At 41.1% G+C, this 19,870-nt stretch overlaps 2 protein-coding genes across 11 annotated transcripts; one reads left to right on the plus strand and one right to left on the minus strand.

Moving 5' to 3' along the window:
* Positions 1–545: 545 nt before the first annotated feature.
* LOC116211429 (protein WHAT'S THIS FACTOR 1 homolog, chloroplastic) lies at positions 546–6,292 on the minus strand. 10 transcript variants are annotated; one of them, XM_031545811.1, is made up of 5 exons: positions 6,024–6,292; positions 4,049–5,380; positions 3,865–3,953; positions 1,716–1,845; positions 546–564 (listed from the first exon to the last, which is right to left on the minus strand). In XM_031545811.1, exon 2 carries the CDS (start codon positions 5,378–5,380, stop codon positions 4,160–4,162), a length of 1,221 nt encoding a protein of 406 aa, XP_031401671.1. In that variant the 5' UTR covers positions 6,024–6,292; the 3' UTR covers positions 546–564; positions 1,716–1,845; positions 3,865–3,953; positions 4,049–4,159. The 10 variants fall into 10 exon arrangements, with proteins under 10 accessions (XP_031401671.1, XP_031401673.1, XP_031401674.1 ...); XM_031545813.1 differs by lacking the exon at positions 546–564 and adding an exon at positions 1,054–1,636 and having other exon boundaries at positions 1,716–1,816; XM_031545814.1 differs by lacking the exon at positions 546–564 and adding an exon at positions 1,054–1,639 and having other exon boundaries at positions 1,716–1,816.
* Positions 6,293–16,203: 9,911 nt separating this feature from the next.
* LOC116212173 lies at positions 16,204–17,822 on the plus strand. The gene is made up of 2 exons (XM_031546743.1): positions 16,204–16,428; positions 16,578–17,822. Exons 1-2 carry the CDS (start codon positions 16,204–16,206, stop codon positions 17,820–17,822), a joined length of 1,470 nt encoding a protein of 489 aa, XP_031402603.1.
* The last annotated feature ends 2,048 nt before the right edge of the window (positions 17,823–19,870 follow it).

The following is a 19,870-nucleotide window of genomic DNA, read 5'->3' on the forward strand; positions in this document are numbered from 1 at the left end:
ACCTTGCGAACATCTTAAGGTCTCTCTTCAGGAAAACTATTCTAGTTTGCATTTTCCTTCGGAAAACATGTGTTTTTTCTTATCTTCAGTCGATTTATCTTGTCTTTTTTTTTTTTTTAATACCCGAACTGAAAATCGGAAATAGATCCCTGGTTTCCTTGAGTGAAGAAAACCAACCCGAGGTTGCTGGCCTAGGGTACCCTGCCCGGCTGCCTCTGAAGTTCAAAGCTAACATATACATAATGGTTTTTCAGAACACTTGAGGACCGTGGCGGGGCCTTTTAGCGCCAGCATGTAAGATTATCGTATTTCAGAATTCTCTTTTTGAGCGAGCATAACAGCACGGGTGTTTTTAGCTTAATAGTTTGAGACTAATCATATTCAAACATGAGCTTGTTACTGTTCACAAGGTGCTTCTGCTAAAAATTTAAATCTCTATACTGCAAGCAAAGTCCGCCCACTAATAATTTATCGTAAGCCATATCCGTGTGCAACCGGTTAAGGTCGCAATTGCCCTCCGATGACCTTAAGACTATGGGGGTTGGCAGGCGGCGGTATTGCTACCTACAGATGAGAAAATAAACAGAGATTGTAAAGAAAGGATGATGCGTAGGGAAACCCAAGTGCGAACCCTAGCCCAATGGCCGTCGGTGACCCAGCCGTTTGGGGTAATTGACTTTCGTTTGATCGAAATGAAATTCTGCAAAAATCCCCGCCTTCTTTAAAATATCATAAACAGTTGGAGTGTTTTCGAGAATTTGAAAGCGAAAAACTCCTAGTTATCTATAGTATCTATCTAGTACGATGCTAATCCAACCCAAGTCTCTTATTAGTTTTTTTTTGTTTCTAAATATTAATACTTTCTTTGAAATAATTTACTGGAAAGGGGAGGTCCGTGGCATAGATTTTTGGTCGACCTCCATTCCTTGGTCATTCTCTCTCCCGTTTTTCCTTTTTTCTTTTTTGTTTGATTGTTTATTTCCTGATTTTTTTTAAAAAAAAATTAGTGTATCTACATAAGGTCATTTAACAGAATAAAAATGCTGGGATAGATTTGGAATGAAAATAATACCTTGTACATTTACAATCACGATTGGAAAGTCGTTATATATATGAAAAAACTCTCAAACTATATAGCCTTTTTACATAATTTACCTTCTTTTTTATCCATGTGTCGAATAATTCTCACCTAAAAATGCATTTGGTTGCAGCTTGTTTGCCCTATAATAATCTCATTTAAATTTCTATAAATACTTCTTCATACAGGAACCTCATCAAGACGACATCTGGCAGGTCGGCTGGCGACCTGTCTATGCTTGCTAATGTTTCCCTTATTCCAGCGAGCCATACCAGATCTCCAGGAGCCAAGATATGGCCTTGATCGGGAAAAACGAGAGAATTACCTTCGACCAAACATAAAACATTCTCACTGGTTCAATGTCTTAGAAACGCAGTAATTAACATCATGGATGAGAATGAGCAAGTCCATGAGCTTCCTAAAGGATATGAACGACATTGTAATTGGAATCCCTCAGAGCAAATGGACGGACAATTCCAGGATCCATCACTTGACCCAAATACCGTTAAGGGACCTCAATTAGGCCTCCGTGTACAGATCCTTCAGTAGGTATCAAAGCTGCTGAAGATGCTTCAAAGATAAGCCAGGCAATCTAACAAGCGCTCGAGACAGCTCAAGAGTTGAGAGTAGTTTGTACCTTCATCTCTGGGGATTGAGTTGATGAATCTCTTCATGCTTTTGACCTCACCGATGGCTATGGTGACGGCATCAATGGCTACTAGTTGAGGACCCCGGTCCCTGTTTGTCAGAGCAGGAGTTAATGTGGCCTGAAAGTGAGAGAAGTAAGAGCATTAAGACAAATGAAGAACCGGTTTTCACTTTTTCTTCTTTTTTTAAAAATTATTCTTTAATGTTTCGATGCAATATTGAAGAGACTCTGAAGGATGAATTGGATGTGAGGCTCTTAAATGTAATACAGCATGGGAGGCTCAGTGGGCAAAATCAATCTTTTATACAACATAATGCAATAATAATCTTTAATTGGAAATTGGAACTAATCTAAGATGTCGAAAGAAGTGGCTTTTAGCATGTGCCAGTAAGACATTTTCTTTTTCTGCATATGTCAGTTTCAGAGGACAACAACTTTCATCCGCTAGTCATTGAAAAAGAGCATGAATTAGCCTTTCTTTTACCCTATCTAATAACAATCTCAGAAATTAGAAAATTCACAAATCAAATTTAAATCTAGGGTACCCAACTTGTTGAAATATCAATTGGTAACCATTTAGAGCTTACAGAGACGGTGATTGTAGCAGATCCAAAACCTTTTCTTCATTTTTTCAACTTCAACCACTGAACCTAATATACCCAAGATTGTTTCAACCAATTCCTTGCCATAGCTATCTGTACTAGACTTTGAGCCCGAGCTCCACAAAATGCAGTAAACAGTTTTTGCATATTTAACTAGTCCACCTTTCCATGTGTCATTTCCCTTTTCTTTTCATTTTTCAGTGAAACAGCTACTATTGATGATCCAGGTAAGTGCAGGGAATATCTTATAAAACATATGTTTTTCGATCTTTTTCTTTTTCTTTTTTTTTCCCAAGTACTTTATGCAATTTATCTCATCAGCCTAAGATTTTCCATACTTACAGGGTCTTTCTCAGTGATATTTGCATCGATGCAAAGAGATGGTTCATGTTACTTGGGAAAAAAACATATATAAATTCCAAAGGAATTAAGGGGCGGCTCTAGTGAGAAGAGAGAGACAAATGAAAAATTGGGAAGTAAGAGTGATGATGAGTTTTAATTCAAGAATTTGTCCTTTTGTTCAATCTAATCTGATGATGGCCTTAAAAGACTCTGTGTGTGTGTGTGTGTGTGTGTGTGTGTGTGTGTATAAAAGATGGGCATTTTTGGAAATTTAAAGCTGGACTAATGAGAATGTTAATATAACATCTCTCTTTGATATTGGAAAAAAATGAAACCCACAATCAATTCCCAGTCAACATATGATGGCTCCATTGTTTTAGGTAAATTATTTCACTGGATTCACAATAATAACTTCTAAAACCTATGCCTGACAAGATAACAGCTCAAAATAATGACAGGATGGTACCACAGATCTATTATGAAGGCTTGCTTTTTATGATCATCTCCTTGTTTAGGGAAGAGACGGCATCATAATTCCCAAGACAATCATCAAGGAGGTGCAATGAAGTGTCAAAGCTTCTTAAGTAATGAAGGCCAGTTTGCCACTTCCTACGGAAGAAGAATCTTTATAATGAGAAACATCTGACTGTCATTTGCAAAATCTGGTTTTATTTTAGGAGTCATGGAACTAGAGGAAATCACTTGAGCTCTCAATTTTCATAAAAGACCTGGTACAAAACTACTTTTGGCACTCGACAAAACTGTCAGGTTTATTAAAATGTCAGGGATTCAGGGTCTGATTCTTTTTCTTGCTTGCTATCTTTTCAGTACCTGGAGGAGGATTAAATCAGCTTTGTTTTCTTCAAATCCTTCCGTTATACGTTATTTTTTAACATGAACAAATTCACCAAGTAAGTTTAAAATTTTCTATAGAAAGTGATTAACATAACTAGCTTTCAGTGCAGCAGCACTTCGCTCAGTGTCAGTAAGTCCCGTAATCACATGACTGAAACACATTGCTCCTCCTGTTCGAGAGAAATACCTTCTTCCATATAAAATCTGACTACTATTGCCTATCTTAGCCGCATTTCAACTCGCATCTGAACCTCATACTGGTCAAAGAATTTCAACTAGCTATGCAGAAAAGCTGTCTGGCACAATTTCTTTACTCAAGTTTACGTGCTGAAACATACCTCAAAACTGTGAACGAAATGACATATGTCCTTGGAGAGAATATCCAGCCTTATCAAATCACCAGGCAGGTTCAGTAACATAGCAAAATCTATGCCACCAAATGCACCAAACAATTGAAAGTTGTGAGTTATTTTTTATATAAATACAAGTTGACACAAACAACTCGGCATTTTCCAGCACTACCTCAAAATGGGTCACCATGGGTTTGTATGCCCTGTGAACTTCTCAAGCATCCATCTCATTGCTGTCCAAGAGCAGGACATCCTTAAATTCCAAGACAGCTTTTTCTTCAGCTTAGCTGCTTATGACATTTCCATCCTCAGGGTTACTTTCAATCACATCTTCATCTTCTGTGTCCGAAAAGTCACTGAAAGTCTCGATCTGCTTTTTCTTCCCTCGGTAACCGGTAAGGCTCAGGACTTTTTCCTTCCATAGAACCAGTGGAGGTTTCTGAATTAGTTCACGGCCTTCGTAGGCTTCTGTGAGGTAGACGCAAAATCTTTTTCCCCTCTCAGAGACATAAAAGATGCCCATATGCTTCAGAAGAAGTCTCATCAGCTTCTGAGGCATAACAAACTCACGCCGAAAGTGGGTAAGGTGATCAGTGACCAATCTCTTCTCCAGAGTAAAGCTGAGGATCTCATGCATCACTGCAATAGCCCTCTTATCAAACTCTTTCGACCCGGGTTCTAGGCCGCGAGCATCAGCATAGGGTGACAAATAAGGAAGTTTCTGGAAGTGCTCGAGCTTCCCGCCAATCCTATAAACCTTCTTGAAATTGGGAGGGAACTTCAGCGGAAAAGGCAAAGAAAGCAATCCTGGCATAGAGGGAGTGGTGGATTTGGTTTCAGTTCCTCCAACTACTGCCTTCTTCTCCAACTCCGTGATTGCCCAAGAAGGATTCCATCCCACCAGCTCCAAGTACTCAGGCCCATCAGGAGACTTAACCACCTGAAAGTGTTCCAGGTACTTCTGTGCCCAGCCAGTTCTAAAATCAGCGGGAAGACCGAAATCTCTCCGGAAATGTGCAATCTTGTCGAGAGAAAGCCGCTTATCAACCGACATCATCAGCATCCTGGTGACATACTCAGCAGCCCGGTCCATATTGTCCTCAATCAGCTTATCCTCTTCCTCCACCAATTCCTCAGCCTCATTGGTCATTCCACACCAAAGCAGCCCTTTCTGATCCTTGTAAAGCTCGAACAATCTTGGGGACTTACGAATGAAATCAACAAGACTGTGAGGTTTGGGCAAGTTAATCTGCCTGCGGTACTGGTCAAGCGACCTCACCGGGGCGACCATCTCGGGTTCTTTCTTCAGCACCTCCATCAAAAAGAGCATTTTCGAGGCTATCTTGTGCTTCTCGGTCACGACCTCAAGATCATGCACCCTCTTGAGCTTGCTTCTGTCCTGAACCCTTTTGCTTGTTGTCATCGACCTGGTCCAGGTCCAGCATTGAAGTAACATAGACCTCCTGTTCGATTCGATCAAGAAAGCTGCCATCTTTGCGGGCATCTGCCAGAGGAGATAGTTACCCATAATAAGTAACCTATTGCCCCAAATGCATTGAAAGAATTAGGGGGCCAACCGACAGGAAGCGATTGATTGCAGACAAAAGTCCATTACAACAAAATCCATTAGGTGGCTCATGCTCAGGCTTGAGTTCGGGCTTGTTTAGGCTCGAAACAAAATTCATGATGATAAACTATATTATACAACAATATGATACAAAGTATAATCCATTACAACTTGATATAAGCCGATCTTTTCTTTAATTTGAACAAAATCACCACAATCATTCTCTTCTATTTATGCTAAGCAAATTCCAAAATCAACATCAAACAATCAGGATTGTTTTTCCAGCAACAACACTGAGTCAACGTTAAACAACACGCTATTAACGAATCAAGCAAAGAAAAACACATTTAAAGAAATCTTCACAGGAAATGGGGCGTAACAAAACAATGTCCGGGTCATGGAGCTGAAGTGGGGAAACTGGGAGCCCTCAGAGGAGCTGAATCAACCCCTTGCCTTGGGAACGAATTGAAAATGGGAACTCTCTCACAGTTCTTGCAGACGGACTAAAGGCTTCAAGTTTCAACCTGTACCCACCAGATTGCAGACAGCAAATTGAGAGAGAGAGAGAGAGAGACCCGACCTTGGGCTTAGTGACCTCAGAGGAGATGGCGGAGCAGAACAGAGGAGCAGCGAGTAGCAGCAGCAGAGGCCAACAGCAGTGGCGGCAGGTCGGCCCGAGCAGCAGCAGCTGCCGCTGGGGCGAGGAACAGCAGCGGAGGCGACCAGCAGTGGCAACGGACAGAGGAGAGGCACCAGCAACAAGCAGACACAGACTGACGGTGGAGAGGCACGGGATGGAGGCGAAGGCTCCAAGGCTGGACTCAAGTCCTGGTCCAAGTCTGGGGTGGATTGTCAAATCAAATTTTAACTAGTCTTTGGGCCTTTGCAGTTAAAATTTTAATTAAGTTTCTGTGAAAAAAAGAAGGGATTTCGATTAAGGTGTGCATGGATATCGGGTAGTAAATAGGTTCAAATTCCTGTTTCAACATATAAACACATGAAACCGGTACCCGGAACCTATCACTCCGTTTGGTTTCGCAATCGAATTTTAAGGCCCCGTTTGATTTGTAAGTTTAATTTTAGAATCATGATTTTGATTTTAACTCAATACACTACATAACAAAAATACACGTTTTCCAAGTCAAATTTATAATCTCATCTCATTTGTCATTTTCCACAATCAAAATCAAAATCAAAATCAAACTTATTTTAACTCTAAAATAAGATTTTAACTCTAACTTTAACTATACTCACTACACAACAAAAATCAACTCTTCAAAGTTAAAAAGGTGGGCCCCATATATAAATCCATATACAACTCCATTATACTCAATTCAATTTCTAATACTAAATTCTCTCAATTATTCATTACTTTTTTTTACACTTTTTCTCATAATTCAATAACACAATCATTACAACTCAATTAAAATAAAAACTCAACTCAACTTAACTCTAAAACCAAACACACTTATATTTTTTTGGAAAATTTCGACTATTTCCCTATAATTTGTAAAATAACTAGCGACACTCTATCCTTTCAAAATTAGCCACGCATCACCCCTCCTTTCGTTGATTTCTACTGTTTTTTCTTAAATCTATTCAGATTGAGTTTGAGTAAAAAATCAAATAACGAGTCGGTTTGTGCAGTTCGGTGACATGGGATCCACATGGCAAAGTGAATGTTCTCTTGGTGCCATGTCAAAAAAGAAACGGTGGTGTGTGGCTAATTTTTAAAAGGAGGGGTGACACTTGTCATTTTACAAACCATATGAGGGTTGTTGAAATTTATCCTATCTGAAAAAATTATTTTATATTCACATAATCCTCTATGTGCGACGTAGTAGCAGAATTCTAAGGAGAACTTATTTGCTTTGTCTACTAAGGAGAACTGCTTTCATCCCTTTTTATGCTAAAAAGTTACATAATCTTTTAATTGCTTACTTGTTATGTAATTCTAAGGAGAGCTACGTAATCCTTTAGTTCTGTGGATTGACAGATATGATCCGATTGATCTATGTCGACATTTATATGTTTTACGTGATTGTGAATGAGATATTTTCGATTTTAATTATTTATTTCATTTATTGTGTTTGAAGAAAAAAAATAAAATAAAAAGTCACAGGTTCCAATACGGTACCCAGAACCTGTAGTATAATTCATGTTGCGGGTAGGCTCTGGTTATAGGTTCTAACAAGGTAAGGTCCGGTTTCAAAATCTTGAAACATATACAGTATATGGTATGGTCCGATTTTAAAATCTTGAAACATGTCACGTACATGGTAGGGTTCAGGTACCATAAAAAAATATGGTACCCGGATCTGTACATCCTTAATGTCAATCAAATCCAAGAGAATGATTAATGAAACACCAGAAAATTTATAACTTATAATTTTTAATTCACTAATTACTATCATAATTTTATATAGGCACTAATAAGAAGTCAAAGAAACGGACTACTATGAGGTGAGGGATAGCTCACTAGACCCATGCGGAGGCTTCTCCTCAAACGAATAGAGCAATCTCCTTCAAAATAGTCTAAAATTAATATATACTAATCATATAAACCACACGTTTGCATTGGTTTTGCGGTTTTCATTTTAAATTGATATTTTTATGAATTTGTTGATATTGTTGTGTTTACAGAAGATATAAAATAAATAATCTCCTCGAAAACATCCAACTAAATTAATACATTATGAGAATTTGAAAATGATTTCTGAAAATTTGAAAAAAAAATCAAGGTATATATTGATGCAGAAACTTAAAGACTTAACCACGAGTTGAGAATTTGTCCAAAACACTTATGTAAAAGACTCGTCACACACAATGAAGAATTCCGTGAGTGTAGTCGAATTAATATATATATAGGAAGGCAAGTGACAAACCCAAAACAAAGATTTGACTAAGAATGTCGTGTCCTTTTTAATTAGTTTTTTAGAATAAAAGCTAAATGCTAGAAAATAAAGGGCCAATAGCATGGATGCTTCTAAACTTCTTAAAGTGTTGATGCGGCACATTTAGGTTACACAAATGGAGACCACTTACTGCACAATATCAAGGAGTCAAAATTAAATATCTATAATAGATAACGCACGGGTCTTTGCATACTTTCACTTTTTGTTAGTATTTTGAATTAAATTTACGAATTCCATTAGTAATAATAGTGGATAATAATAGAGGAGATGAAATATCAAGAAGTTTAAGGATACTTCGAAGTAATACATATATATATATATATCAGAGGAAGATGTTGGCGAGCTTAGCCTCGGTCTTGGACCGATAGTCAGGAATCGAGTTGGAAAATCTAAATTTCAAAGAGCAAGAAGACAAACAGGCGGATTGAAATTAGGAAATGTAATAACACTCGCTTGAAATAAATATGGGTTGTTCATCAAAAAAATAAACATGGGCTATTTATTGATGTAAGGAATTCAAAATGACAATCAATGAGAAGATAGAAAAATGCTTGAAAATCATAAGTGGAGGGGCTCTCGTCTAACGAATAGAGACTTTTCGTTGCATGTGGTTTAGAAGTATACTTTAAATAATTAAACATATATATATATATATAAGTCTTGTAGCATGCGTTGCGGTCAACTTCATATTTTACTTTTGGAAAAATATATTTAAGTACCCTAACTAAAAATGTAGTTGTCTTTTGAATTATAAATGAATTTTTTTGGGGAAATCAAACAAATATGTTTTTGAAAAATATGGGACTTAAACGAATATTTTGAAATCACACTTCAATTTAGAGAAGGTAATTCTAAATAAGTTTATTTATTATATTTTCTGGAAAGATGGAGCAAACTTTTCGTATTTTTAGAGATTAGTAGGACACTATAATTCCATAATCTATCAAGGTATCAACGCATATAGTCATAGCTGATGCAATCTCACAGTATCGAACGCTCTTGTCGATCAAGAACAAGAAGGAAATACTAGTTTTTTTATTCCCCTTCCAACGATGTGCTAATCCCTAGTATATACTCAAAGGTTTAGCATGGTAACAGAAGATAACAAAGCACCCAAATCCTTGCGAGATCAAATCTTACCCATAAGATCAACTGTCAATCCTAAATGATAGGAAATTATTACGAAAATAGAAAATAACTAAAAATACGAATAAAACGGATAAGTGCCTAATTGGCGTATTGCGGGTTCGAACGGGCTCGGCGTTGACTCCTCCTAACCTCCAGTGCTGAGCTGGTCCCATCAACTCCTCCTCCCTCAGGTCGAATCTTGTCCTCAAGGTTCAAGGTTGGAAAGTGCTGCTTCAGGACCTCGACTGGCTCCCATGTCACGTCCTCATCTGGTAAGGCATTCCATCGAACCAAAGCTCCCCGGGTGCGCCCCCCGCTATGTGCGACCCATCGGTAGTCCCGAACATCAACACGTGCTAAGTCGGCAAGCCGTCACTCGCATAAGGAGGGAGTGTGGGCTGTACGGCTTGTCTCTTGCCTACCCGTCTCCTCAGCAGCGAAACATGGAACACGGGGTGAATTTTTGCATAATCCGGTAAGTCTAACCGATAGGCTGCTACCCCGACTCGCGCAATAACCTGAAATGGCCCGAAGTACCGGCTAGTGAGCTTTTGATTAGCTCTCTTGAGAACTGAGTGTTGCCGGTATGGTTAGAGCTTCAAATACACCCAATCCCCAACTTCGAACTCCTCATCCCGGCGATGTTTATCGGCGACTGCCTTCATGTGGTTTTGAGCTGCTGCGAGGTTGGTCTTTAATTCCCGCAATATCGCATCCCGAGCACGGAGCTGCTCCTCTACTTCGTTGACAGCCGTGGAACTGGGCTCATACCCCTCCAACACCGGCATCGGTCTCCCATACACCGCCTCAAAAGGCGTCATGGAAATTGATCTTTGATAGGTCATGTTATACCAATATTCTGCCCATGCTAAATAGCGATCCTACAGCCGCGGTTGATGATAGACAAAACAACGCAAATATTACTCGAGACATCGATTAATTACTTCCGTCTGACCGTCGGTTTGCGGGTGATAGGCGGAGCTCATTTTCAGCTTTGTGCCATGAAGCTTGAACAGCTCCCGCCAAAACGAACTCATGAAGATGCGGTCACGGTCCGTGACGATCGATTCTGGAATGCCATGTAGCTGCACGATCCCCCGAACGAACGCTTTGGCTACTTCCTTGGCTGAATAGGGGTGCTCGAGTGCAATAAAGTGCGCGTACTTCGATAACCGATCTACCACGACTATAATCGAGTCCCTTCCCTGTGACCTCGGTAGCCCCTCAATAAAATCCATAGAAATGTCAGACCATACCTTGTTTGGGATCGGTAGTGGCTCGAGTAACCCGGGCGATCTCCGTGAATCGCTCTTATTCCTTTGGCACATATCACATTCTTGCACATAACGAACCACATCCGTCTTCATCCCGGGCTAGAAAAGCTACCCGATCCGTTTGTAAGTCCGCAAAATTCCCGAGTGCCCTCCTGTGACCGAATCGTGGAGCTCATGCAATATTTTTCTCTTCAGTTCGATTGTGTCGGGCACCACCACTCGACCGGCCCTTACAAGGCAGCCTCCTCTCAAATTAAATTCCCCCTCCAGTAGCTCCCCCTGACGAATATTTTGTAAAATCGGTCCTAGGCGTGGATCGCCCTCGGTTGCTTGCGCGATCTCAGCCCACAGGTTCGAGTAGGGGACTGTGACAACCATAGTAATCGCCACCTCCACTCTTCGGGAAAGGGCATCGGCCGCCTTATTCTCGGTTCCCGACTTGTACTCGATCCTATAGTCGAATCCGAGTAATTTGGTGATCCACTTTTGCTGTTCGGGCGTGATGATACGCTGCTCAATGAGATATCGAAGGCTCCTTTGATAAGTCCGAATAGTAAATTGGCGCCCGAGCAAGTAAGTTTGCCAACAACGTACCACTTCTAATATCGCCAACATCTCCTTCTCGTAGGTCGATCACGACTTCTTCGATTCATTGAGGCCCTTGCTTAGAAAAGCGAGCGGTCGACCCTTCTGTGAAAGGACTGCGCCAATGCTAGTGCTGGAAGCGTCCGCCTCGATCATGAATTCATCCTCAAAGTCGGGCAATGCAAGGATGGGGGTCGCAGTCATTGCGGTCTTCAACGCATTAAAGGCTCCTTCAGCTTCGATGCTCCACTCAAAACGACCCTTCTTCAAGAGATTCGTTAGGGGTCGTGCAATCCCGCCATAACCCTTCACGAACTTGCGGTAATAGCCCGTTAATCCTAGAAACCCTCGTAATTTCGTGACTGATTTTGGTGGAGGCCATGATCTCATGGCCTCAATTTTCCAATCGTCGACCCGCACGCCCCGCCGTGAAATAAAGTAGCCAAGATACTTGACCTCTTCCTGCCCAAAGAACATTTCGAAGGCTTAATTACGAATTGATTTTTACTCAGTACCTGAAGGACTTCCCCGTAGGTGCCTCATGTGCACATCCCATGCCGGACTATAGATTAGAATGTCGTCAAAGAAGACGAGCACGAACTTCCGCAAGTAGGGCCGAAAAATGTTGTTCATGGTGGCTTGAAACATGGACGGCGCGTTGTGCAACTCGAATGGCATCACCAAATATTCGTAGTGGTCGTTGTGAGTTCGGAAAGCCGTTTTAAACACGTCATCTGGATGCACCCAAATCTGATGGCACCCGGCCCTCAAGTCTAGTTTTGTGAACCACGACGCCCCGTGAAGCTCGTTTAGCATGTCTTCGACAACCTCGATTAACATCGCCTTAATTCCACTGCACCTATGTCCAATATCGAACTCTCGTCACAATTAAAACATAAATTCTGCTCCCTACGCCGCTGCATCTCCTCCCATGTTAATCGGCGCGTTGGTCCGAGATTAGCTCGTGGTGGGGTTTGGACAGCCTGTGCGCCCACTCCTCCAGTTGCAGTTCTGAAGCCGGACCGAGCTGAACCGCCCCCTGCTCTCCGTGCACGCTGCCGTTGCTGGTCCTTCCTCTTTGTGAGCTCGATAGCGGTTTGCAAATCCTTCGGCTTCCATATCCGCAGCTGTCCCACAATCTCCTCTTTTAACCCGGCCATGAATGCACCAAGTAACGCACTCGGGTGTCAATGAGGGAGAGTGTTCATTAAGCGCTCAAACTCCCCCAGGTACTCCTGAAAGGCCCCCTTCTATTGTAGCTTGTTCATAGCCTCATTGGCGTCTTCATATTCCGAAGATCCAAACCTTACCAGCAATCCCTTCTCAAACCGTCTCCACGACATCCTCTCTCGGCGGTTCACATGGTTGAGCCATTGCCACCATTGATTTGCCTCTCCTTCCAGGTGGAATGTCGCCAGCTTCACGTGTTCCTCCTTGTCTATATCTTGCGCCGCAAAGTACTGCCTTGCGCGATCCAACCAAACGCGCGGGTCCTCCCTCGAAAATCATGAAAACTCCATCCTCACGCACCTTAGCTTCTCCCTCCCATGCCTCGACCTATAGCTTCGAATCGAGCCCTCTGCCTCAGAATCCGAGTCTCGGTCCTCAGCCTCCGATCCGTAACTCGTAGCCGCTGTTAATGACGATGAACTGCTCCCTCTGCGGCGGTGGCCTCCTGACCTCCCTGACCGACGCTGAGAGCTGGATTGCTGTGACGACACGACCGCGACAAACTGATTGAGCCGCCCCCTATCTCCTCCACAGATTGTTTGAGCCTTTCGAATCGTTCCTGATTCGTTGCCATCGTTGTTGCCAAGACCTTGATGCAATCTCCGCCTCGCTTTGAGCTGGGTTCCGATACGATCGTGACCTTGCTCTGATACCAATTGATGCAATCTCACGGTATCGAATGCTCTTGTCGATCAAGAATAAGAAGGAAATACTAGTTTTTTTATTCCCCTTCCAACGATGTGCTAATCCCCACTATATACTTGAAGCTTTAGCATGGTAACAGAAGATAACAAAGCACACAAATCCTTGCGAGATCAAATATTATCCACAAGATCAACTGTCAATCCTAAATGATAGGAAATTATTTCGAAAATAGAAAATAACTAAAATACGAATAAAACTGATGAGTGCCTAATTGGCGTATCGCGGGTTCGTACGGGCTCGGCGTTGACTCCTCTTGACCTCCGATGCTGAGCTAGTCCCATCAATAGCCAAATTGATTCAAAAAGCTAATTTTCAATATTACTACAAAATGAACAGAAGAAAAAAGGCTAAAGAAACTAAGTAAAACCATTTAAAAGATAATACAAACACATAGTAAATGATCACCACTTCTACTCCTGGGCAAATTCAGCGAAATAAATCTCAAGAAAATTATGCAATAACCCATTAAATAAAAGAATTGATGTTTATAAAAGTGCAATCTAAATATTCATAAGTTACCAATTTACCTTTAAATTATTGAAATATATCTTTAGCTAGAGGTCAGACAAACTAATACATTATTACTATATTCGTAAAAAAGAAAACTAATACATTATCACCATGCTTTGAACCATGAAATGGACAACGTCAATATCTAATCCAATATTATCATCCGTGTACATAAACTACTAACTTGGATTGAATTTGCATTAAGGATTGAATGGGAAAAAAAAAGAGAGAAAGAACAAAAGCTAGCAGTTGTAGTCTTAAATTGAGACTTGTGTTTGGATATCAAGTGCTTGCTTGTCCTTGAATAAATTATTTGGCCTGAGTGGCAATAAATAAATTTGTTGGATCGATGTAATAATTTCATCAATAGATTAATGATTATAACGATAGATAAATGTAGCTAATCTAAGAGAGATTGCGTGAAAAGCCCACATTACATGAATGAAAGGCCTCCTCACAAGAGCCTAATAAATTAATTACCTATACATAAAGATAGATTTGTGTGTGGGAAATTGAATATATAAAGAAGTCAGTTAACATGGTATTGTTTTGAAAAACTTCACTTCGATTGTAACTCATAAAAATGCATGCGGACTACTGCTTTTAAGCAGCACTGTAATATTATACATTTTCTGAACTTTATTCAGATAAGCACTGTTGCATTTCTCAACCCGAAAATAAGGTTATCAATACTACTCACTTTCTTATGAATGGAATCACACGCATCAATTTTTGAGAGATGAGAAAATAGCCAAGCCAATTTAAGAAGGTGTAATATCATCTATCTATCAATTTAAGAGAAATTAAAATGAGATATGATCTTGAATTTGCCTCATAAGCCATATACTAATCAAACATTTAAGTAAATAATTTTTGGCATGTGAAACTCCCCTTCCAATGAGAGAGCCTCAACACACTGGCCCATAAGCTTTTTCTAGAAAATATTGTATCCTTATATTTCAAGTTTCTTGTAGTGAGCCCCTGTATTCTCCAACTGCTATTGATTTACTAAGGATTGTGTTTCTATACATAGAATTTGCAGAAGAAATCATAAGCTATTTCACTTTCACTGAACTGCACCTAATTCATGTCATGGGAAATTAGAGTTGTTATAGGATTCGATGTCGAGATTACTCCAAAGCAAAAGGTTGTATAGAAGAAAGTGGCAATCAAATTTTGGATAAGTTTTCCCTATAATGGAAGATCTCTATATCAAAAGTGCCTCAAATGAAATTAATGTAATGTAAATTGGTAACAACATCCATCCTCAAATTGATTGTGCGATACATTTTTTTATCCACATCGACCGAGTTGAATTACCTTTCGGAGACACCTTGACGATGTCAATCACAGAAGACTCGACTCTTAAAAGAGGGATAGGATGGGGCTTGAGTGGAGATGATGAGGAGTCCAGCCCATATTCTAGAAGACTCCGACTGCTACTAAAGGAGAATATTGCTATAATATAGTTCTCTTAATTTGATGTTATTTTCTATATTAGCTTGAGACAGGAGTAAGAAGTTTCCTATTTTAGATTATTTCCTTATTCCATTTTAGGAAAGTATTCTAGAAGAATTAGATGTCAATTTCCTATTATATAGTCAATGGAGATGTCTTCCCTCTATATATAGGCTATTCACCTCATTGTAAAAGGATATATCAGAAACACCTATTGATGAATGATACTTTGAGTTTGCCATAACACTTTGTTTTCAGCATATCGTTAGGGTTTAGCCGTGTTCTATTCCCTTCGAATCTAAATTCAGATTTAGCCGCGAGAAACCGTGATTCACGCTGAGTCAGTTGTTATCAGAAAAGGAGTTGCTTAAATCTGATCATGGCGGACGAGGCGATTCACAACCATCCTAATGCCGAAGAGTGGGAAGTGGACGCGATTCAAGCACTATAGCAGAGGATCGAAAGGATGGAACGGACTCTCGAGCGGAGGTTAAGACCAGAGGTTTGAGAAGCTACGTACCATGCTTGGTGCTCTAAACTTGTGTGCTGACTAGAATGCGGTAGACAGCGATCAGGCACAACGAGTTTTTCCTCGTGAGCCACCCATTGTTCAACGTGTTCCCCGTAGGATCCAATATTATGAAGATTCAGATGAGGAGAGTAGAGTTGCATACGATCGATTTGCTCATTAATGAAGGAATCAGGGAAATCGCCAAGATGTTGGAGACTTTCGTTTGAAGGTCGATAGTCTCGTTTTCAACGGATGCTTAAACATCGAGGAATTCTTGGATTAGCTATCAAAAGTCGACTAGTTCTTCGAATACGCTGACGTTCCCGAGGAGAAGCGTGTGAAGCTAGTGGCATACCAATTGAAGGAGGAACATCTGCTCGGTGGGATCGTGTGCAAGAGAACCGAGGACGTGTAGGGAAGCAGCCCATCCAAACTTGGGAATGCATGAGGCGAATGTTGAGAGCTAGATTTCTTCCTCCAAATTATGAGCAATATTTGTTCATGAAGTACCAGAGATGTGTGCAAGGGTTGAGGTCCGTCCATGATTACACGGCGGAATTCTTAAGGTTAGCGGAGCATAATGCATTAAACGAGTCAGAGAGCCAACAAGTTGCCCGGTATATGGAAGGTTTAAAGCCAACTATTCGGGACAAGATTGGCTTGCAGATGGTAGCAACGGTGGATGATACTCGAAGCTCAGCTCTCAAGGCTGAGATGATAGCGCAAGACAAGGGAAATCCATACCGCAGGAATTTTACAAAATTGTCACAAACCTTACAGAAAGAAGTCGAGTTACTAAACCACTTGGATTAAACAAGCAAGGTCAAGGGAATTCCGATAAATCAGCTGGCAAGAAGCTGGTGACAGAGACTGGAATTTCAAGGAACCAAAATTCTCATGCCAAGCAATTCACAGCAAAGTGCTTCAAGTGCAACCAGCCGGGTCATCGATCAAGTGATTGTCCTTGGCGAAAGGCTATAGCTCTGGTGGAGCATGAGGAAGATGTTGAAGATGTGTTTTGCGATCCTGAGGAAGAGGAAGAACACAACGGTGAGGATGATTATGAGCAGACATACATGGTTCGGAAGTTGATGCTCGCACCTAAGCAAGAAGACCAATCCCAGAGAAACAAACTATTTCGTACTAGGTGCAACATTCATTCATGCACTTTCAACTTGATTATTGACAGCGGAAGTCAAGAGAATATCATAGGAAGAGCTGTGGTCGAGAAGCTAGGGTTGCCAGTTGAGAAGCACCCAAATCCTTATTCGATTGGCTGGATAAAGTCAGTAGGTGATATCCGAGTGACCGAACGATGCAAGGTTCCTTTCTTCATTGGCAAATATCAAGATGAGGTATACTGCGACGTTGTGGATATGGAAGCTTGCCACCTATTGTTTGGGAGACCTTGGCAGTATAACACTGATGTAAAACACCATGGCAAAAAGCATGTGTATCAGCTCGTAAAGGAAGGGGTACGCTACACCCTAGTGCCCTTATCATTAAAACCTAAGCCCAAAGTTGTCCCAAAAGTGGAGGGTAAAGCGTTTTTGATAGAGACTCATTCGGAGCGGGAGATTGAAGGTGATTTTAAAGAGTCAAAGGAAATGCATGTGTTGATTGTGAAGGATTTACCATTGGAGAAGCAAATCATGGAGGTGCTAAAGGAAGTGAAGCCCCTACTTGTTGAATTTGAAGAGATTATTCATGAGGAGTTGCCAGATGGGTTGCCTCCAATGAGAGATATACAGCACCAAATCGACTTGATACCTGGAGCAAGCTTACTTAATTTGCCCCATTATTGCATGAGTACACACGAGAGTGCTATACTACAGGAGAAAGTAGAGGAACTGCTAGGAAAAGGTCATATTCGAGAGAGTCCGAGTTCTTGTGCCGTGCCCGCATTATTGACACCGAAGAAAGATGGGAGCTGGTGTATGTGTGTCGATAGCAAGGCAATCAACAAGATTACGATGAGATACAAGTTTCCCTATGCTGGATCAATTATACGGGGCGATGGTGTTCCCAAGATTGACCTTCGGAGTGGGTACCACCATATTTGAATTCGTCCAGGAGATGAGTGGAAGACTGCATTTAAAACTAGAGATGGGCTTTATGAGTGGTTGGTAATGCCATTCGGGTTGTCGAATGCCCCCAGTACATTTATGCATTTGATGAATCAAGTACTCAAACCTTTTTTTGCCGGTTTGTAGTTTTCTACTTCGATGATATTTTGATATATAGCAGATCGACCGATGACCACCTCAAGCATCTATGTGAGGTATTGACTGTGCTGCGGAAGAATAAGTTGATTATCAATCTTAAGAAGTGCAATTTTATGACGTCGCGCTTGCTGTTCCTTTGGTATATAGTAAGCTCAAAAGGCATTCGGGTTGATGATGAGAAGGTTAGTGCAATTAGAGATTAGCTTACTCCAAAAACGGTTGGAAAAATAAGAAATTTCCATAGCCTAGCTATATTTTATAGACAGTTTATACGCGACTTCCGCACGATCATGGCCCCAATCACCGAATGCTTGAAGAAGGGGAGGTTTATTTGGGGAGAAGAAGCAGAAGCTAGTTTCGCATTGATCAATGAAAAGTTATGCTCAGCTCCAGTTCTAGCCTTGCCATGTTTTGAGAAACTATTTGAAGTGGAATGCGAGACAAGTGGTGTTGGCATTGGAGATGTTCTATCACAAGAGAAACGGCCAGTTGCATATTTTAGTGAGAAGCTTAGCGATGCCCGTCGGAGCTGGTCAACCTATGACAAGGAATTCTATGCTGTTTTCCCCGCCTTGAAGCATTGGGAGCATTATCTTATTGGCAAGTAATTCATTTTGTACTCTGATCACCAAGCATTGAAGTATTTGAATAGTCAAAAGCGGATCAGCAATAATATGCATGCTCGATGGACTACATTTATTCAAAAGTTCCCTTTTAAGCTAGTACACAAATCGAGGGTGCAAAATAGGGTTGTCGATGAGTTAAGCAGGTGGGCAACATTGCTGACGATGTTGAGAAGCAAGCTTATCGGGTTTGAAGAGCTGAGGAGTAGTATGTGGATGATGAGGATTTTGCCGAAACTTGGTTCAAGGTGCAAAATCGCCAAGCGGTTGGAGAGTTTCACAACCATGAGGGATTTCTGATGAGAGGTAACCAGCTTTGCATTTCTCCTTCATCCCTCCGAGAGAAACTAATTAGGGATTTACATGGTGGGGGACTAGTTGCACATCTTGGACGTGACAAGACCGTAGCTGCTGTTTCGGAGAGGTTTTGTTGGCCTAAATTGCGTCGTGATGTGGAGAAGTTCGTGCGAAGGTGCCATACGTGTCAGACTTCTAAAGGACAGAAGCAAAACACCGGTCTCTATCTACCGTTGCCGGTACCTGAAGATATATGGGAGGATTTGTCCATGGATTTTCATATTGGGGTTGCCTCGTACTCAACGGGGTATGGATTGCATCTTTGTTGTTGTGGATAGATTCTCGAAGATGGCACACTTCATACCATGCCGAAAAACTACAGATGTTTCGAGTGTGGCTCGATTGTTTTTCAAAGAGTGTGGTTCGTTTGCACGGTGTACCAAAGTCGATCGTTTCAGATCGTGACACCAGGTTCCTTAGCCATTTTTTGCTTACCTTATGGAGAATGTTTGATGCCACATTAAAGTTCAGTAGTACAGCTTGCCTGCAGACAGATGGTTAAATGGAGTCGATGAATAGGACCTTGGCAAATATGATTCGAAGCATTTTTGGAGAAAAACCAAAGCAATGGGATTTCGCTCTTGCTCAAATTGAATTTGCCTACAATAGTGCAGTTCATAGTGCTACTGGGAGATCTCCATTCGTGATAGTTTGTCAAAAGGTTCCAAGGCATGTTATTGATTTAATCAACAACTGAAAGTATGCCAAAGGAGGTGCAATCAATGCAACAACAAATTCATCAAAAGTTGGAAGTTACCAATGCGAAGTACAAGAATGCCATTGACAAGCATCATAAGGAGCGACTCTTTTCAGAGGGGGATATGGTGATGGTGTTCCTTAGGAAAGAAAGATTTCATGTTGGAAGTTATAACAAGCTGAAGCCGAAGAAGTATGGTCCATACAAGG

Source organism: Punica granatum, chromosome 6 (genome assembly GCF_007655135.1).
Source record: "Punica granatum isolate Tunisia-2019 chromosome 6, ASM765513v2, whole genome shotgun sequence".
Lineage (NCBI taxonomy): Eukaryota > Viridiplantae > Streptophyta > Magnoliopsida > Myrtales > Lythraceae > Punica > Punica granatum.